The sequence below is a fragment of the Aquila chrysaetos genome, chromosome 5 (assembly GCF_900496995.4).
Source record: "Aquila chrysaetos chrysaetos chromosome 5, bAquChr1.4, whole genome shotgun sequence".
NCBI lineage: Eukaryota > Metazoa > Chordata > Aves > Accipitriformes > Accipitridae > Aquila > Aquila chrysaetos.
This window is the reverse complement of record NC_044008.1, coordinates 7,087,940-7,105,805: the sequence shown is the minus strand read 5'-3', so window position 1 is coordinate 7,105,805 and position 17,866 is coordinate 7,087,940. Positions and strand designations below refer to the sequence as shown.

At 41.1% G+C, this 17,866-nt stretch overlaps 1 protein-coding gene across 3 annotated transcripts in view; it reads left to right on the top strand.

Annotated features, from left to right (window-relative positions):
• The first annotated feature begins 4,693 nt into the window (after positions 1–4,693).
• The window catches only part of UPF2 (UPF2 regulator of nonsense mediated mRNA decay), a 67,493-nt gene continuing 54,320 nt past the window's right edge, over positions 4,694–17,866 (top strand). The window contains exons 1-4 of one of the 3 annotated variants that reach the window (XM_030014406.2): positions 4,694–4,820; positions 10,342–10,721; positions 11,782–12,561; positions 16,897–17,057. In XM_030014406.2, coding sequence (XP_029870266.1) covers positions 10,360–10,721; positions 11,782–12,561; positions 16,897–17,057 — 1,303 coding nt within the window. In that variant the 5' untranslated portion in view covers positions 4,694–4,820; positions 10,342–10,359. Of the gene's footprint in view, positions 4,821–4,983; positions 5,057–8,830; positions 8,853–10,341; positions 10,722–11,781; positions 12,562–16,896; positions 17,058–17,866 lie in introns of those variants that run through there. The other 2 variants (XM_030014407.2, XM_030014409.2) reach the window with 2 other exon arrangements.

Sequence of the window (17,866 nt, the reverse complement as noted above, 5' to 3'; positions counted from 1 at the left end):
CTGCAGATGAAACAAAACTGGGACGAGTGGCTGATACACCAGAGGGTCATGCTGCCACCCAGAGGGACCTCAACAGGCTGGAGAAATGGGCCAACAGGAATATCATGGAGTTCAACAAGGAGAGGTGCAAAGTCCTGCACCTGGGGAGGAAGAACCCCAGGCACCAGCACGTGCTGGGGGCCACCCGGCTGGAAAGCAGCTTGGCAGAAAAGGACCTGGGGGTCCTGGTGGACACCACGTTGAACATGAGCCAGCAACTGTATCCTTGAAGTAAAGAAGACTAAGGGTGTCCTGGGCTGTGTTAGACAAAGTATTGCCAGCAGGTCCCCTCTACTCAGCACTGGCTGAGGCCACACCTGGAGTACTGTGTCCAGTTCTGGGCTCTCCAGTACAAGGCAGACAGGGACATACTGGAGAGAGTCCAGCGAAAGACCATGAAGATGATTAAAGGCCTGGAGCACCTGTCCTATGAGGAGAGGCTGAGAGAGCTGGGACTGTTCAGCCTGGAGAAGAGAAGGCCCAGGGGGACCCTGTCAATGGACGTAAGTACCTGAAGGGAGGGTGCCAAGAGAAGAGAGCCAGGCTCTTTTCAGTGGCGCCCACCGACAGGACCAGAGGCAATGGGCACACACTGAAACACTGGAGGTTCCCTCTGAACATCGGGAAACACTTTGTCACTGTCAGCGTGACCGAGCACTGGCACAGGTCACCCAGGGAGGTGGTGGAGTCTCCATCCTTGCAGATACTCAGAAGCTGTCTGGACATGGTCCTGGCCAACCAGCTGTGAGTGGCCCTGCTTGAGCAGAGGGTTGGACCAGATGACCTCCACAGGTCCCTTCCAACCTCAACCTTTCTGTGATCCTGTGCAATTCTACAATTTTGTGGAAAATGACACAGCTGCACTGCATCTCAGGGGACAGGGGGGCAGCAGGGGGAACCCACACACACTTCACAGCAAAACTCATTTCCAATAATCATTCAGTCACCCAACAGTTAGTGAATGCAGGCCTGGGAGGCAGGAGGGGAACTGGCAAGTTACCTTACCATATGCTTGGTTGTGCTCATGAATCTCCTTTGTAGATTGCCTTCACAATGGAGAAATCAAAAAGTATTTTTTCTTCAAATCAAACCGTGGTTATATGGTTTTGGAACAGGTGGAACTGGATTTTGCAACTGAATTGGTCATGACACCACAGTTGGCCAGGGATTTTATGATGTTCACAGTTCTTGCAGAGGGGCCACTTGTGTTCCTTGAGGCCTGTATGGTTGGTTTTATGCAGATTTATAAAAGCCAATTTGGGAGAAAAATAAAAGTGACTGACCTGTAACACTGCAAAGAAGGCAAAAGGATATAGCTATAGGACAGTTGACATGTGGCCAACAGAATAAAGTGTAGGAGGAATGTGGCTTTGAATATTGATTTTTTTCAATGCATATTAGAACGAAGGAACCTTGAAAATAATGTTGCAACATTCCATGATTTTGTGGAGTTGACAGTAGAGAGACAGAAAAGGTTGATATAGTTAAATATTTCCATTCTGTGCTTGGGGAAAAAGACAAATGTTGCAGGCAGATCGCATGATGATGAAATACTTTTCTACAGTTCTTAAACAAATATCAGTCAAATAGCAGATATCAGTGTGGTTTTGCTTTAAAGCAGATAGAGGGTTAGTTGAGTATTTCCCAATTAGCACTGATAGGAATAGGTTTGAACATTAAAAATCTTCCAAAGTTAAAAAGGACTAAATGAGATGGTTCAGTCACACAATGTGGATCTTGGAGAAGTAATGGAATATTTGTATATACAGGTTCAGTTACAGGTTTAATCAAGTCTAAGCGTGGGTATATGGAATATATACCTTGTCAAGTCAACTTGCTGGGTTTTTTCTGTGATTCAGAATTCAGTTAATAAAGATTTAAAGTACTTTGCAGACTTTTGCCAGCATAATCATCTTGCGTAGAACATGATTACACATGGCAAAAGCCTTGCTGTAACTATATCTAGGTCAATAAAAGGTTTTGTTGACTTTGGTTCGTGTCTAAATGTGAGAAAGTGATACCTGTGCCAGCTGAGACACTGCTGCTAAGGGCATACGCTCTGGCTCTGCAAGGGGACTCTCCTGGTCTGACTCTTCTGGCACAGAGAGCCTGTCCTAGAGAAGAGTCCTGTGTGAGGTTGATTCAATACTACCTGATGTTCTGGCTAAGAAAACTAGAAATGCTTCAAAATCAAGGTTGCATATACTAAATAGTATGCAGCCGACTATCTAGAAGATTCAAACTTGCAATATTTTAAATAGAAAATCATCATCAGCTGGGAGTATTTCTAAAGGGATTATAGTCCTTGCCATTTTAGTAGTTACATCAGCCTGAGAAAACTGCTCATGAAGTAAGTCCTGACAAAGTTTGTCAGCTGGAGGAATGTGGTGAAGAGAGATTATCTTGGATCTGAGTGCCAAGATGGACTGGACATAAGCAAATGTGATTTATTTTAACAGGATGAGATGCAAGCTTGTACACCTTGAAAAAGTATATGCACTAAAATGTAGCTCGTTTCTAGGAAATGGTGACTATAAATTATCTCCAAAAATCATGGGAATGAAACAGATGGGTCTAAAAAAGTTATGTCAGTATCAGCTCACTTGGCAAAAAAGATAATTTTCTGGATGTGGCTACACGGAAATACTGAGTATACCTACAGATTCTACATTAGGCCAGTATTTGGCACAACTGTGATTCCTCTCTGAATACTGTGTGCACGTTTGGTGCCAGTAGTTGAGGAAACATACTGAAAACATTGAGAAGAAGAGCTTCAGGAGTTAAAAAAAATGAAAGACATGCTTTATATATGAGAATCAGGAAATGAGACCTACTTGTTTTTCTTTTCGGTAAGTTAGTAGGAAAACTTGATCAGTATGTACACAAATGAAACAGGTACTTTATAAGGAAAAGCTTTCTGAGCTATCAGACAAAGGTAGCACAAGATTTACTTGCATGGTCTTTACAAAAGATAGTTCCAGTGTAGTTGTAGCTGTGGGGGAATGCGATATAAATACAGAAAGAGCTTTTGTTTCCTTTCAAAATTGTAGAGATAGTGCATTTTATTCGTGTTAGAAAAGGCAGCAATATCATGCTTCAAAAGAAAATAAGCCAACGTCTTGACGTAATGTCACTGAAACTGATAATTAAGCCTAATATAATGCTGAGCCTGCCTTTTCAAACAAGACCTAAAAAAGACTAATTCAGAGGCATCCACTGACAGGCTACAGGATTGGTGCCTTTGGAAAATAAAGTACCAACACTAATATGGAGTTACCCTCCCCATATAACCCCTTTTTTTCTCTGTTTAGCACATGGATCTTCTCCCTTCTAGTGAATCAGTTAAATCAACCTGGTAACTCAAGACATTTTGGCAAGTAAATGAAATCTTTCTGTAGCAGGTACGCTTGAATGATCTGTGTAAATAACAAGCATGACTTCGTCCTTTCAGACTTTTCCAGAAAAAGATTTTTAGATGTGTCTGCAAAATGAGCAATGAAGTTAAACAACAGGGAGGAGAGTTCTTTCCTGGGAAAAAAACAACCTGTCTAGTCCTGTACCAGTTGGCAGAGGATACCTAAAACTCTGCATCAGTAAACAGAGTCTTGTATTTGGGCTGACTCTTGCTTCTGAATAAAAGGTGGCTTTAACAGCTGAATGATCTCATTATGCACATCCAGGCCTGCGCCTGCTGTCACGGCCAAGTATTTGCGTGCACTCGTTCTCAGTCCGGAGGGGCGTAAACACTTTCCCATACCCAAGAAAAAGCTTCTGTCAGAAACCTCGCTCCTTAAGAATCTGGATTCTAAAAATACCGGATTTGCGCTCTGAAATTCAGGGTTGCGCCAGCATTTTCCAGCTCAGGTGACTTCAGCGTTGCCCAACAGCTGACACCATGCCCAGGCACGCAGATGGCGAGCGTTTCAAACACACGGGGGAAGTTTTGTGCAACTGAATTTACCGCTGGAAAATGCCTACGGATGTCCCGACAAGAATACGGACAGGACAGGAGGGCGGGAGATACCAGATTTAGACCACAAAACGCAACAGACGACATCCGTTAAGTCATCACTTATGTAATAACTCGATACTATGCCCCTGTTACTCCTAGTAGTTTGCCGCGGGGACAGCGGAACGGATCAGGCAGCGCCGTGCCGGGTCCCCTCCGAAAGGCCACCCTTGGCATGACGGCTCGCGTGACGCGCCGTGACGCCTCACGGCCAGAGGCACGTCACGGCAGTGACGTCACGCGGGGCGACAAGCCGAATCGTGCGCTGGGGCCGCCATTCACGGCCCATTCCGGCTCCCCCCCCCCTCCTCCTCGTCCTCCTCCTCGTCCTCCTCCTCCCCGGGCCGCTGTGAGGGACGCGCCGCCGAGCCCCCCCCCCCCCCCCCCCGCCGCCACTTCCGCCTCCGCAGCCTCCCGGTAACCCGAGCAGGGCCGGCCGGCCGCCCGCCCGCCGTCAGGACCCCGCCCGGGGCTGTCCTCGGCGCTGCCTGACCCCTAACCCGTCGGGAAACGCCGCTCGCCGCGACGACGTCGCGGTTAGGCGGCGCCGCCCTTTCTATCGCGCCTGGGCGTCGCGGGGGGGCGGTCGGCGGCGGCTCGGTGGGGGCGGCGCTGTCGGTCAGGCAGAGCGGCGGGCGCCCCGGCGGGGAGCGCGGCGGGCGTCGTGAGGGGAGAAGAGCCGAGGGGGCCTCGCGCGCCGGGGAGGGGGCCGCGGCGGGCGGAGGAGTCGGCGTTCGCCGGGAGGCCGGGCCCATGTCCGCACCGGGCGGAGGTAGCGGGCCTGAGGCGGGGGGCGGCGGGCGCAGCAGCCGTTGGGGGAGACGGCGGGCGGCCCGGAGGGTGGGGCGGCGCCCCTGGTGTGTGGGGAAGAGGGCCCGGGGGGGAGGCGGTGGGAGGGCGCAGGGGCCTGGCGGAGGCGGGCGGTGGGGGGGGGGGGGGTTCCCCGGGTCTGAGGCGTCCCGGGGCAGCGGGGGCCGTGAGGGTGAGGAAGAAGAGGGCAGGGCTAGGGTGAGGGAGCCTACAGGGCACGGGGGGGGGCGGTGGCAGGGAGAGGGGCAGGTGGGTGTTGTTTTTTCTGGGGCTGGCGGGTGCGAGCGGGGAAGGCAGAGCCCGAGTGGGTTGTTGGAGAGCCTGCGTACGTGGATTGACATGTGTAGGGGCGTCCCGGAGGAAGCGGGGAGGGTTGTTAGCTGGGAAGTCTTTTGCCCCGCATATATTTAGTGACTTGTCCGTAGACCTCTTTTTCCCGGTGAAAAGCGTGTGCCTGCAGGTCTGACGGCAAAACACTTTCTCCGGGAGGTGTGGAATCGAAAGTAAAACTGCCCGGCTGGTTAGGCAGGCCTGCCTTCCCTGCCGGTGTGTAGGGGGGGCTTCTTTGCGCTATAATTTCCTGTCTTGCTGTGTGTCTCATCTTTCAAAACTTGTGGCTAAGTTTACTTTCTTCTGATTGACCGTGGTGTTTTTCTTATGTTCCTTCCCTTATTTTAAGAGAAACCTTAATTGCATTTCAATTCGTGGAACTTTTAATTTGTTGGTGCTCTGATTTGTAACGATGGAGAAGGTTGTTGCTCTTTGAGGTTTTTCAGCTGGTCAGAAGTGGGACATCTTGCCTGTGTTCTTTGTCTCCCTTATCTCTTTGGTAATAGAGTAGCTGCATAAAGGAATGTTTATGGGATCAGTTTAATTTCCAGTACCAGTAAAAGAGCATGTGAAAAATCTAAATATGCTTAGTTTAATAAAGCCATATTTTTTTCCCCCCACACTTGTGTTTGCAAGGATTAAGATTCTGGTTCATGGTACTTTAGTCTGTGATGATAGGCTGGTTTTATTGATTTGAGAGGATTTAAGCATATCAGACCAAGGTGTTGATGTTTATCCTTTCATTCTCAATGGTGACTAGATTAATGATGCTGAATACCTTGTATGACTCTTTGGTTTCCTTGAGAGTAAATAGGTGTTTTGTCTTAAATGTTGCTTGCATATTTCAAGACCTATTTCTTAAATTTCTGAGCCTAGAGTATCGTGAACCGAATCCCATCAGTTTTTCAAATTCCAAGATTGGTATGAAAAAAACTATGTAGAAATTCAGGTACAATAAAAAATTTCTTAATTAAGAATGAGTTAAGGTAGGTCAAATAGTGGAAAAACGAAGAGAAATTGTTTTCCTTGGAAAAATAGCATCTGTAAGTGATGAAAATAAGAAGATAGAGTGTTAAAGCATCTAAATGTCACTACAGAAATGGACTGCTGAGAGTCCAAAAGCATATGAACACTTGTCTTGTAACCATCTTCTCCATCCTCTCTAATTTTCAGCTGTGAGCGCTGGTTCTTCCTATCTGTTGGCTTATGAAGTTCATGTCATTGTCATGCCTTTTCGTCAGTACATTCACATAAACATTAGCTATTAAATAGAAGTTCTCTTAGTGATTAAGTTTCTCTTCATGTTTCCTTATCATTCCCTTAATCTGGACCAAACTGTGTATCTTCAGCCTTATTTCCTAGGGAAATGAGACCCAGGTGAGCTTGCTGCCTGTTTCCATTTTTCTCCACTTTCCACACCTTTTGAACCTTTCAGCCAGTTTCAGTCAAATTAGGCAGATGTTTTGAAGGTATAAACATTCTAGGGATCTTGTGATAACTGGCAGCTGAGGAAAAGTAACGAAGTCTAAATCAACATTCTTGCTGAGGGAAGGGTGACAGCATATGCTCAGTGGACAGTTCTGTTTTTGTCTGTGCTGTTAGCTGACACTTGTGTGCTGACCAGTGAATCAGTCTGTGTATAGCTTGGAGGCAGCAACCGCACTGCCTGCCTCCTGCCATCAGTGGTTGGTAGACATAAATGAGCTGGCAGTACGATCAGAAGGGTTTGTGAGATAAGGAGGTATATACGTAGCAGGTGGTGAGGCGTATTGTAACATATGTATTCTGTGATGCAGGACAGAAATCTATTATAAACTAGATTGTTGGGGGGTTTTTTGGTCACCGGTGTTCATGGGGGAAAAAGCAGATAATACTGTCTTGTGGTCAAAATCACGATGTACCTGATTATGCTCCATCCCTTTTCTTTTTATCCCATCTTCTCTATTTTGCTTTTATACAAGCAAATGTCAGATATACCTTTAAAACAGAATTCTGAGTTTCTAAATTTAATAAGAGTTTGAGTACTGTAATGATTTTGGTAGGTGAGTGTGTTAAAAGTTACATGTGTAGCTGGATATTTTGTTTTGTTTGTTTGTTTTTCCAAATTGTAATTGAATTACCCTACTAACAGTAGGTGGGGGACAAAGATAAAAGCTGGAGTATTAGAATTGTGACATGCTTTTCCAGCATTTCTTTACTCAAACAACCCAATGTTTTCCTTTTAAACTTAGCTCTCAATTTATTATCTTTCACAATCTAACACTTTTTTAAAAAAATGAGTGTTACTCTATTTTTTATTTTGTTTAATAGACTTATTGGTGAAAAACATTTTAATACAATTAATGGAGAGTCTTACGCAATGTTCTAACAGACCTAATCTTACTAGTAAGGTACTACAGTGGTGTTTAAATGCTAAAAGCTTCCCTTTCAAACCCCTTTTGTTAAAAATGGTGGGAGAGATAGGTTAGCTGTCTCAAACTGATGGAATTCCCAGAGTGGATTTGTAGTGAGAAAAGATTAATAAATAGTTATTGTTGAATTTGAAACGGAACATGTAGAGGATTTGTATCTCCCAGATGAATCTGTGAGGAACAGGTCCCACTTAACTGGCCTACAGAAATAGAAAAATTAGTTCAGACCTTTAAAATGAAGGGGCTTGGGGGGCTGCTTATTTGTTTGGGTTTTGTGGATTCCCCCACCCCACCCTCTTGGTTAAGTACTGATTTCATAATAATACTGTTTTAAGATGATATAGATCAGTGGTTTTGAAATCCAAGTAGTTCTGAGATGTTGAGCTGTGAAACCTTTTAGTTGTAGACATGCATTAGGGAACCAAATTTGATAGTTCTTGTTTAAGCAATGCTGATTTGATTGGTCTCACTTCCATAAATCAGCATCAGAAACATTTCTTCATTGGTGCTGTTGCCAATTGCTATCAAAGAGGCCAAGTCCTGAATAGGTCCTTCATTAGTAAGCTGTCACTGCCCGTATCTGAATATACTGTGAATTTTTGCAAACAATTTTTTTTTTCCAGAAGACCTGGACAAGCATCTTAAATTGTAATGCAGTGTTCTGTATGGGATCGTCAGTATATGAATCTGTCGTTTTATTGTTTGGGAGGTGGGGGAGGTAATGTGGAATACTTAGAAACAGAGATTTTCATTAGTGTGATGTGTTATTTTTAAATATCTTTCAAAATAGTTAAAAGTAATACTAGAAGTGCACCGCATTAGATTGGAATGCAAGTGTCTCATTATCCACTTTGTTAAGTAGATGCAGGAAATATGTCAATCTAGCATATTTTCCTCATCCAGTCTGAGTAAAATGTTAGAAAGGCAAAAGTAAGGGTGACAATTGGGAATCAAACTGGTGTTACTAATAAAAACTAAGTGATGGTTCTTTAGGAGGTATCCAGTGCAATCGTGTCCCATCAGTCCCACCTATATATGTATTTAACTTGAAGCACATAAATATGTGAAAATTATTTTTTGTTTTAAGAAATTAATTTAGCCTGAAGTAAATAAGGCTTAGGTGGTTCTAACTGCCTCTTTCAGTCCTGTCTGGCCCTATCTGATCCTGGACCTGAGTCAGCAGAATGCCCTTGCATTAAGGCCAGCTGCATTCTAGACTGTAGTAACAACAGTTACCCAGCAGGTTGAGGAAGGTGAGTCTTCCCCTCTATTTGGTACTTACAAAACTGCATCTGGACACTGTATCCAGATGTGGATTCTCTGTTCCAAGAAAGGCATTGACATGCTGGAGCAAGTCCACTGGAGGGCCACGAAGACCATTAGGAGGCTAGGGGACATGGTATCTGAAGAGAGGCTGAGAGAACTCGGTTTCTTAATCTGTAAGAAGGGGAAAGTCTTATTACTGTCTACAGCAACCTAACAGGACAGTATAGAGAAGGTGGAGCTGGGTTCTTCTCAAAGCTGTACAGGGATAGGATGAAAAGAAACGGACACAAGATGGGGCACAGCAAATTCCAGGATGGTATTAGGAAAAGCTTTTTCACAGTGTGGTTATTTGGGTACTGGAACAGGGGCACAGAGGGGGCCATTGCATCTCTGACCTTGGAGATATTCAAAACTTAGCTAGCCAAGCCCCTGATGTGATTGGACCTGCTTTGAGGAAGGGATTGAACTAGGTGACCTCCACGGTTTCCTTCTGATGTAAATTAGTCTGTGATTCTACCCTTTGTTGTTCAATATATGTTACTTTTTGTATCCTTAGCCAAATGAAACTAAAGCTTAGAGGGCTAGAAACCCTAAAGATGCCAAACCTCCTACAAGTCCCCAGAAAAACATTGGTTCAGTAGGAAGAGATACAAACTGGAGCCTTTAATAACTCTTGATAATTGTAGCCTTTCTACTATTATTTCCATTTGTCCTGCTGGCAGGGAGGTTTGTGTGTACATCTTAGCACAGCATGCTCTTCCGGCTGGTACTTGTGCTATGTGGAAGAGTGCTTGAGAGGACTGGGGAGATTTTGGGAAGGGTGAGGAAAGAGGGGAGCAAGATGATGCTTTTTCACAATGAGGGCAGTGTGGCATTGGCATTGGAGCAGGTCGGCTGGAGATGTTGTGCAGTCTCCCTCCTTGGCAGTTTTCAAGACTGGAGCCTAGAGCAATCTTGTCTGACCTCATAGCTGACCCTGCTTTGACCAGGAGGTTGAACCACTTGAGGTCTTGTCTAACCTGCATTATCCTATGATCCTAAGTAGAGGTAGTGGAGGGGGCACTACTCCTAGGAGATGTGTAGAAAGGTCAGTGAGGCACAGGTGCATGCTGATAAATATTTAAGTTGGGGGTACTTTGCTTTCATCAGTTGTGGATTTTTTTTTCAGATGGACTTCTGTTTATGTTCCAAGATCTTCTGCTCCTTGGGTTGTTGAAACTTCAAATGCTTTTACTTCACAATTCATGCTGAAGACAACTTCGCAGTGTAACACTTTAACAAAATGATTAGATTTTACCTGTCGTTAGGTCCATTCCTTAGTTCAAGAAAACTTACCTTAAACCTGTATTTTATTCCGAGTCAGGCATTTGGGAGTTATCTTACTTAGTTAAGAACTAAGTGAGTATGGGTGGGCTGTGAAAGTGACCAATATATCAACAACAAGTTAAAAGTACTTATTTTCCTGTGATTCTGCAGACTTGCCTGGGTAACACAATGCCAGCTGAGCGCAAAAAGCCAGCAAATATGGAAGAAAAAGAATCTCCGTTAAATAATAAAGAAAAAGAATTTAGTGAAAGGCGACCAGTGAGCACCAGGGAGAAGCCAAAAGAAGATGTCAAGGTTGGCATGAAAAGAGAGACTTTAAAGGTTCCTGAAGATAAAAAGAAAAAACTGGATGAGGATAAAAGAAAGAAGGAAGACAAGGAGCGGAAGAAAAAAGAGGAGGATAAAGTAAAGGCAGAAGAAGAGCAAAAGAAGAAAGAAGAAGAAGAAAAAAAGAAGCTTGAAGAAGAGGAGAAAAAGAAACAAGAGGAGGAAGAGAAGAAGAAGCAAGAAGAAGCAGCTGCTCAACTGAAGTAAGTTGTCTTTTAATGATTTAATTGTGCCAAATGCTATCAGGATTGTGGGCAGAATTATAAAAGATGAACTGTTTGAGTTACTTATTAAAAGTTGTAGGTAGTGTTCTAAATTTTACATGGCTAGCTGAATATGAGTATGCTTTATGACTTCTGCATAGTTTTGAGTTTTCAACTCTAACCTCTATTAACGTTAGTCTCTAATACGGGTTTTGGTAGTGTTCTCCATGTGATGACCATGTAATGCAGAGCTATGCTGGAATAAAGCAGCACAGTTTCTTTTAAGATGGAGAAGTGTTAGTGTCATAAAATTGGGAATACAAGCTCTAAGAGGTCCACAGACTGTAATGAGAGCAAATCTACTGTGAGGGTTGGCTGTAATTTCTTTTAATCAATCATAGAGAATTGATACCTGGATGGCAAACACAGAATGTAACCTGGAAGTTTAGTATGTGGTATTACCGAGACAGTGTTTCTTAGTATGTTACCAAAAGGTACTACTGTGTTGCAGATAGCATCTTTAGACCAGTAAAGCCAAGATTCCAGACATTCTTGTGTTTGAAATATGTCACTTTCTAAGACTGAGGCAACATCATAGCCAATTCTAGGTGGGACAGATGGGTTTCACCTATTTAAAATTTTCTGTGTAACTTAAGTAGTCTGGGAATAAGAGATTTCCCTTAATTGTGTAATACAGTAACTTGTTGAAAGGTTGTTGTCCTCTTCTGTAAGAGCTTCATCTCTGTCTGGAGTAAATGGATTTTTATGTTTATATTTCTAAGTCTGTTGGGATTAGTATGTTCTGCATAGAAATATTTGAGAAATTTCATTTTGTAACAAGTAGTACTTGCCTTTTGCAGCAAAAAAGTTAAACAGAGTTTATGAAGCAGATGCTTTAGCTTTCTAGGATTAACTTGTTAAATATTTAAAAATAGAATATTAAGGGGAAATTGTGTTAAGAACTACTGGAGGGTTTCCAACTATGGCTTTTTTTCCCTTTGAACTGTTAACCTGAAAGTAAGGTTCTGTAACAAAAATGACTAATTTTTATTTCTCTTAGAGAAAAAGAGGAAGCACATCAGCTCCATCAGGAGGCTTGGGAGCGCCATCAGGCAAGAAAAGAGCTTCGCAGCAAAAACCAGAATGCACCAGACAATCGCCCTGAGGAAAACTTCTTCAGCAGACTGGATTCCAGTCTGAAGAAGAACACAGCTTTTGTTAAGAAGCTAAAAACCATTACAGAGCAACAAAGGGACTCCTTGTCCCATGACTTTAATAGCCTGAATTTAAGCAAATACATTGCAGAAGCAGTAGCTTCTATTGTGGAAGCCAAACTGAAAATATCAGATGTGAACTGTGCTGTGCACTTGTGTTCCCTCTTTCACCAGCGCTATGCTGATTTTGCTCCTTCATTACTTCAGGCTTGGAAAAAACATTTTGAAGCAAGGAAAGAAGAGAAGACTCCCAACATTACCAAGTTAAGAACTGATTTACGTTTCATTGCAGAATTGACAATAGTTGGGATTTTCACTGACAAGGAAGGTCTGTCTTTAATCTATGAGCAGCTTAAAAATATTATTAATGCTGATCGAGAATCCCACACTCACGTTTCTGTGGTTATCAGCTTTTGTCGGCACTGTGGAGATGACATTGCTGGTTTGGTACCAAGGAGAGTAAAAACTGTTGCGGAGAAGTTTAACTTGAGCTTTCCTCCTAGTGAGATAATTAGCCCAGAGAAACAACAGCCCTTCCAGAATTTGTTGAAAGAATACTTTACGTCTTTGACCAAACACCTGAAAAGGGACCACAGGGAGCTACAAAATATTGAAAGACAAAACAGGTGACACTTGAATGTTGCTTTTTATTTATGGAGAAAAAAAATAGTTTATTTATGAAATGCCTAGATTTGTTGCAGTATTTGTAAACAAAGTCTGTTAGCAGTGTGTGGAAGATAAGTGTATTCTGCAATATATCTAAAAAAAGTTCTAAATTTGCTCTGAATACTTAAAAAGCAAAAACCAAACAGACTCTTTGAATAGCTTTAAAGAAAATGGTGGTTGACCTTTAGCTTTAATTCTCTTAACTCTATTTGGTGATGCTCCCTTAGCAACTTGAGAGTAATGCTTCTTTCCCAGCTGGTACTGTCCTTTTCCAGTTGGCACAATCTTGATTTCTCCCTTTCCACCCACATGTATCTAATGGAGCATATGCCACAATGGCTTTGGCTTGTTTACTTTTTTTAGTGTACCAGTATGGAGGAAAAATTAGGTTAGATTAACAAGGTATCCCTTATGCTTTAATGTGGGCAAATTTTATATATTAAAATGTTGGAGGGTATAGACAATTTGATTCAAATGCTCTTAAATGTCTATATGAAATACTAACATTGAAGAGTATGAATATACACACCTTTGAGATCTGAATAATTTAATTTCTACCACGATCACATTGTTTAATAATTGTTTGGTTTTCTTTCAAGCATCCTGAATTGTCATTATTGGAGCCAGCCTAAATCCAACTGCTGGTCTTAAAACACATTCTTAAATCCTTTTGGAAACATTCTAGGCAGATAGGAATGAATGTGTTACTGTATGTAGACACAAGTTTCAATTAAAAGACTGAACATCAGTCCAGAGCCAAATGTATGCTTAGAATACATTAAAATTTGATGTTCCTGAACCAGGGCTTTAAACTTGGATCCATTGTGCTGATGGATATTGTGCTGCAGTCCTATCTGGTCTCAGCTAAGTGTTGTATTTCACAGGACCATAAACTGACTTCTGAGCTACTATTATTTCTAAAAGTACCTTATTACTTTGAAGTATGTTACTGACTTAGTTGTTATTTTTTAAAAGTTAACAAGTATAAACTTTTATACTTTCACAATTATAATTGGTTCTGGGCTCATTGGTTCTGGCTGGGATTTCAATAAGCGAGTGTTACAAAGTCTGTGTGATAGGAAATAAAGTGAAAAAAATTTTCAAGAGATACGAAGAATGTTAAGAACCCATGAAGAAGAAAGAACTTGAATGGTGTGGGAGAGGAAATATACTTGAATGTTTACTTGCACAACTGGATAAAAATGACTGGATAGAGCCCTGAGCAGCCTGGTCTGATCTCATCATTGAGCCTGCTTTGAGTAGATCAGACTAAAGACCTCTTTATGTACCGTATTATCTGAACTATCCCTATGAACTTGGGTGCAAAGCTTTGTTTTGGGGAAGGAGTGTGAAGAGCTAGCATTTATCACTGGATTAAGATAATTCTATTATTTATCTCTATCTGAACTTTAAGGTGTTTATTTTAACAGCTTAATAAAAGTTGGGAAATAAGTTCTGTTAAAGAAACAAGACATCAAAAAACTTTCCTGCCTAATTTTACTTGCTTACAACATGTCTGTAACAGAGAGATGCTTGGCATTTGTGTGCTATGGAAGTGCGTGCTATGGAAGTGCAAGGCATGAGGTCAGAGACAGAAACTTGCCTAGTAAGAAGTCTGTGAATACTACAGAAATCTTCCTAAACTGTGAATTTGGGGAAAGTGACTGTGTGATTGGTTGGTTGCTCTTAGGGGTGTTTTGGGTTTTGTTTGCTTGTTTGTTTGTTTTAAAAAAAGCAATAATCCTGTTGGAAAAAAACAGTCCTCTGCATATTTGAAACCTGATCCACTTTGCTGATAGCAATAGCTTTTATTCCCGCTGGTATTCCAGAACCAATGAAGTGAACAGGGAGCGAACTGTTGCCTCTTGTGCATCAACAGTGTCATATGATTAGGTTACGATATTTTGTCAGGTAAATACCTCTTGAATTTATGTGTGTCAGGAGAGTGACAGTGAAATAACTCAAGCTCTACAGATTGGTTGAGTTAATTGAGAATTAATATGCTAACCTTAACGGTGCTTTAATATTGTGTAACCTGCTGAATCATTTAGATAAAATTAAAGCATTATTACACACAAGGGTTTATGCAAGTAGATAATTAGGAAAACTACCTTGAGTTATGCTTTGACAGTAGAACCTGATGGTCGTTTGGTTGCACAGCTAAGGGCACAGCAAAATCTTGATTCCCAAATTCTAGTGTGAGTTTTCAAAAATGAGTGTTAGATATGGAAGAACCTTCTTTTGTCTAAATTAAGGATGCTTTTAAGATCTGCTGAACTTGTGTTGTGGCACTTCGTGAAATTCTGAAGTGACATAAAGAAAGATAAGTACTGTATGCTGTACTTTTAATTGTATTAAAAAAATGAATGGTGCTTCTTAAAGTTTGTTTAGTATGCTTTAGCTTGCTTGAATTTGTTAACACTTGTCTATTGGGAACTGAAACTGAGAACTGAAACTGTTGTACTGTTGTTACAACACTTTGCTTTTTTGTTTTTTAATAATAGCACAGAGCTCCAGTGCTCGTGTTTGAGGCTGCTGGTGTATTCTAAACTTAAAATGTGTACCTAATGGATAGCTGTCTCCATGGAAAGGCTATGAATTGGCACTTAACATGTTTACTGAATCCAAACTGAACTACTGCACTTTAGAAATTGTTAGTAGTTATTTCATCTGTTAATTTTTCCTGCTCTACTTTGCAGGAGCAGATAATACATGTTATATAGGTGTGTTTTTGTAAGAGAGTCAAGAAATAGAACTTTTGCTAGTGTTACTGCTGCTTGCCCTCTAGCAAGACATCTATGTCAAGTTTTGGTTCTGAGCAGGTGTAAGGGATTTTGCTGCTCACCCTGTGAATGTGTTGTGTACAAAGATGGCTTTTGTTTTACAGTTAACCTGGAACTGAAAAAGGCGAGATTGATATCCCTCAATTTGCATTGCTTAAACTGTTTTGGAATTTTTATGCCATAAAATGTTCGGGTCTTTTGGCAAGAATGTGACTGTATACTTGTTGCTTAAGAAAAGCCTAATGATAATATAATGATACAACCTGCTTTAGGAACTATGGCATTTGCACCTTATTTCAAACTTTATCTTCTGATGCTTTCATCTCAGTGCAGGGTGCTTTGTTGGTGGTTACAGCTAGTTAGTCCAATGTTACTAGCATTATTCAAGATACCATAAAACAAATTGGAAACTTGCTAGGCAAGCTCATTCTGTCAGCTTCCCTTTGAAAGTCCATGTTTGATCTGAGTCCATTTGTATGTTTGCTGTAGTAGGTCCCCAAACAGCTCAGCTGGCCCAAAGTGTCCCTTACTGGTAAAGAACTGACTGTGCCTCATCTGTATTAAGAATTGTTCATGCAGAGTGGATCATGCCACAGGTGGGAAGATGCACTTCTCAGGAGCCCTAGTTGAGAACAAACTAGAACATTGCTAATAAGCAACCAGCTTATTCTTAGTTAACCCAAAATCAAGGATGACAGTCTTTCATCAGTCTTCTGTGGCAAGCTTTGTACTAGCAGAAATTACGTTGTTCTGTATATTTGGTTCAAAGTACTGAAAGTTCTTGATATTTTTTGTCTAAAATCCAAGATGGCCTTAATTGTAGTTTGGTAAAAAAATTGTGTTGTACTGTTCTGCGTGTAATCCTGAAACTGTTTTATTGTGCACTTGTAAGCAGTGATTACGATCCTTCAAATGCAAGTTGCTTTTGACAACAGGTTTCAATTTTAAAAATGAGAATTTAAAATAAGTATGGATAGTTTCATAAAAGAAAACAAAGAGCAAGTGAAAAAACAAATGAAACTGCTTGAAATAACGTGGTTTGGAAAATTAATGGGCTGGTTGTAACATGCAAATTTTTTTTGAGCCTCCCGGTGATGATTGCCCATTTAATCATTTGAACAACATGGGAATGTATTGTTACAGATGCAAAGCAATTTTTATCCAGCTTTCATGTAAGTTGACTGTTGTAATTTACTACAAAAGCCTTTTCATAGTGCAGGATTGTTACAGGATAATCATGGCAAAGAAATAAGTTAGCCTTTCTGTTTGGACATTGAAGTTAAAGCTTCTGTGACTGTACTATCCTCAGTGATATTGAAGTCAGTAATTCAGTATGGTTGTTTGGAAAAAATTAGTGTTGCTCAGATTTTTGCTATTGTGGTCTAAACTAGAATTCTCACAGTTCCCTCAAAGGGAAGGTTAGCTTTGCTCAGAGAAGTTGGTAGTGGTTCAGCATAGCTCAAATACATCTTAAGAAAAAAGGTTGTCTTACTCTAACTTTGATTTTTGTAGGCGCATTCTTCACTCCAAAGGAGAACTGAGTGAAGATCGACACAAGCAATATGAGGAATTTGCAATGTCGTATCAAAAGCTGTTGGCAAATTCTCAATCTCTAGCTGATCTTTTGGATGAAAATATGCCTGACCTTCCCCAAGAGAAACCAACACCTGAGGGTAGGCCATCTTCTAAAGCAAGTAAACAGAATGCTGGACTTGGCCTGAACGTGGTGGGAAAGCTAACCAAACCCTCCTACTGATGTGTTCTTTCTGTTGATTTCTTTTTATTTCCCCCTTAAAGATGTCATTGAATGAATAATACAGGCTTTTTTATTACAGTAATTAAACGTAACATATAACGATAACTATTGTATATGCTGTGTAGTTACAGAAACTTAAGTAATACTTCTTTAGATTTGTTTCAGGTAATATAGGAATAAATGGAAATTAAAAATGTTTTTAACCTAATCCTTTCCGTTTAATAGAATGCATTTTTTAATATTTAAATAACTGTTTATGTCAGAGTTTCACAATCTGATATTGTTAAAAAATGGGTTTGCCATATATTTTGGGTCATGATGTTATAAGCAGGAACATATTGTTAAGCCAGATAAGTCACTAGGTGGCTCTCTGACCTCCTGTGGAGAAGTACAGCATTTAACTGGCAGAGCTATTCAATGCCTTAATCTCAAATTTTAGATTTAGAGATGTTGTTGAAATCATGAGTGTACTTTTTATCTGAAGTGATCTTGAGGTTAAAAAAGCTTTACTTCTTGAATCCCTCTAAATTCAAAATTATTCTTTTTAAACCTCTATTCTTAAAATACAGTGGGGTACAGTTCATCATACTCAAAGCGATTACTTTTTACACTAACATGGTTAAAGTCTGTTATAGCTTTCTTTTCTAATACCACATAACATGCTGCTTGGTTTTACTTGTTTTGACTTTCACTCTCATACTGTCTGTGTTTTCTATCAATGTCAAA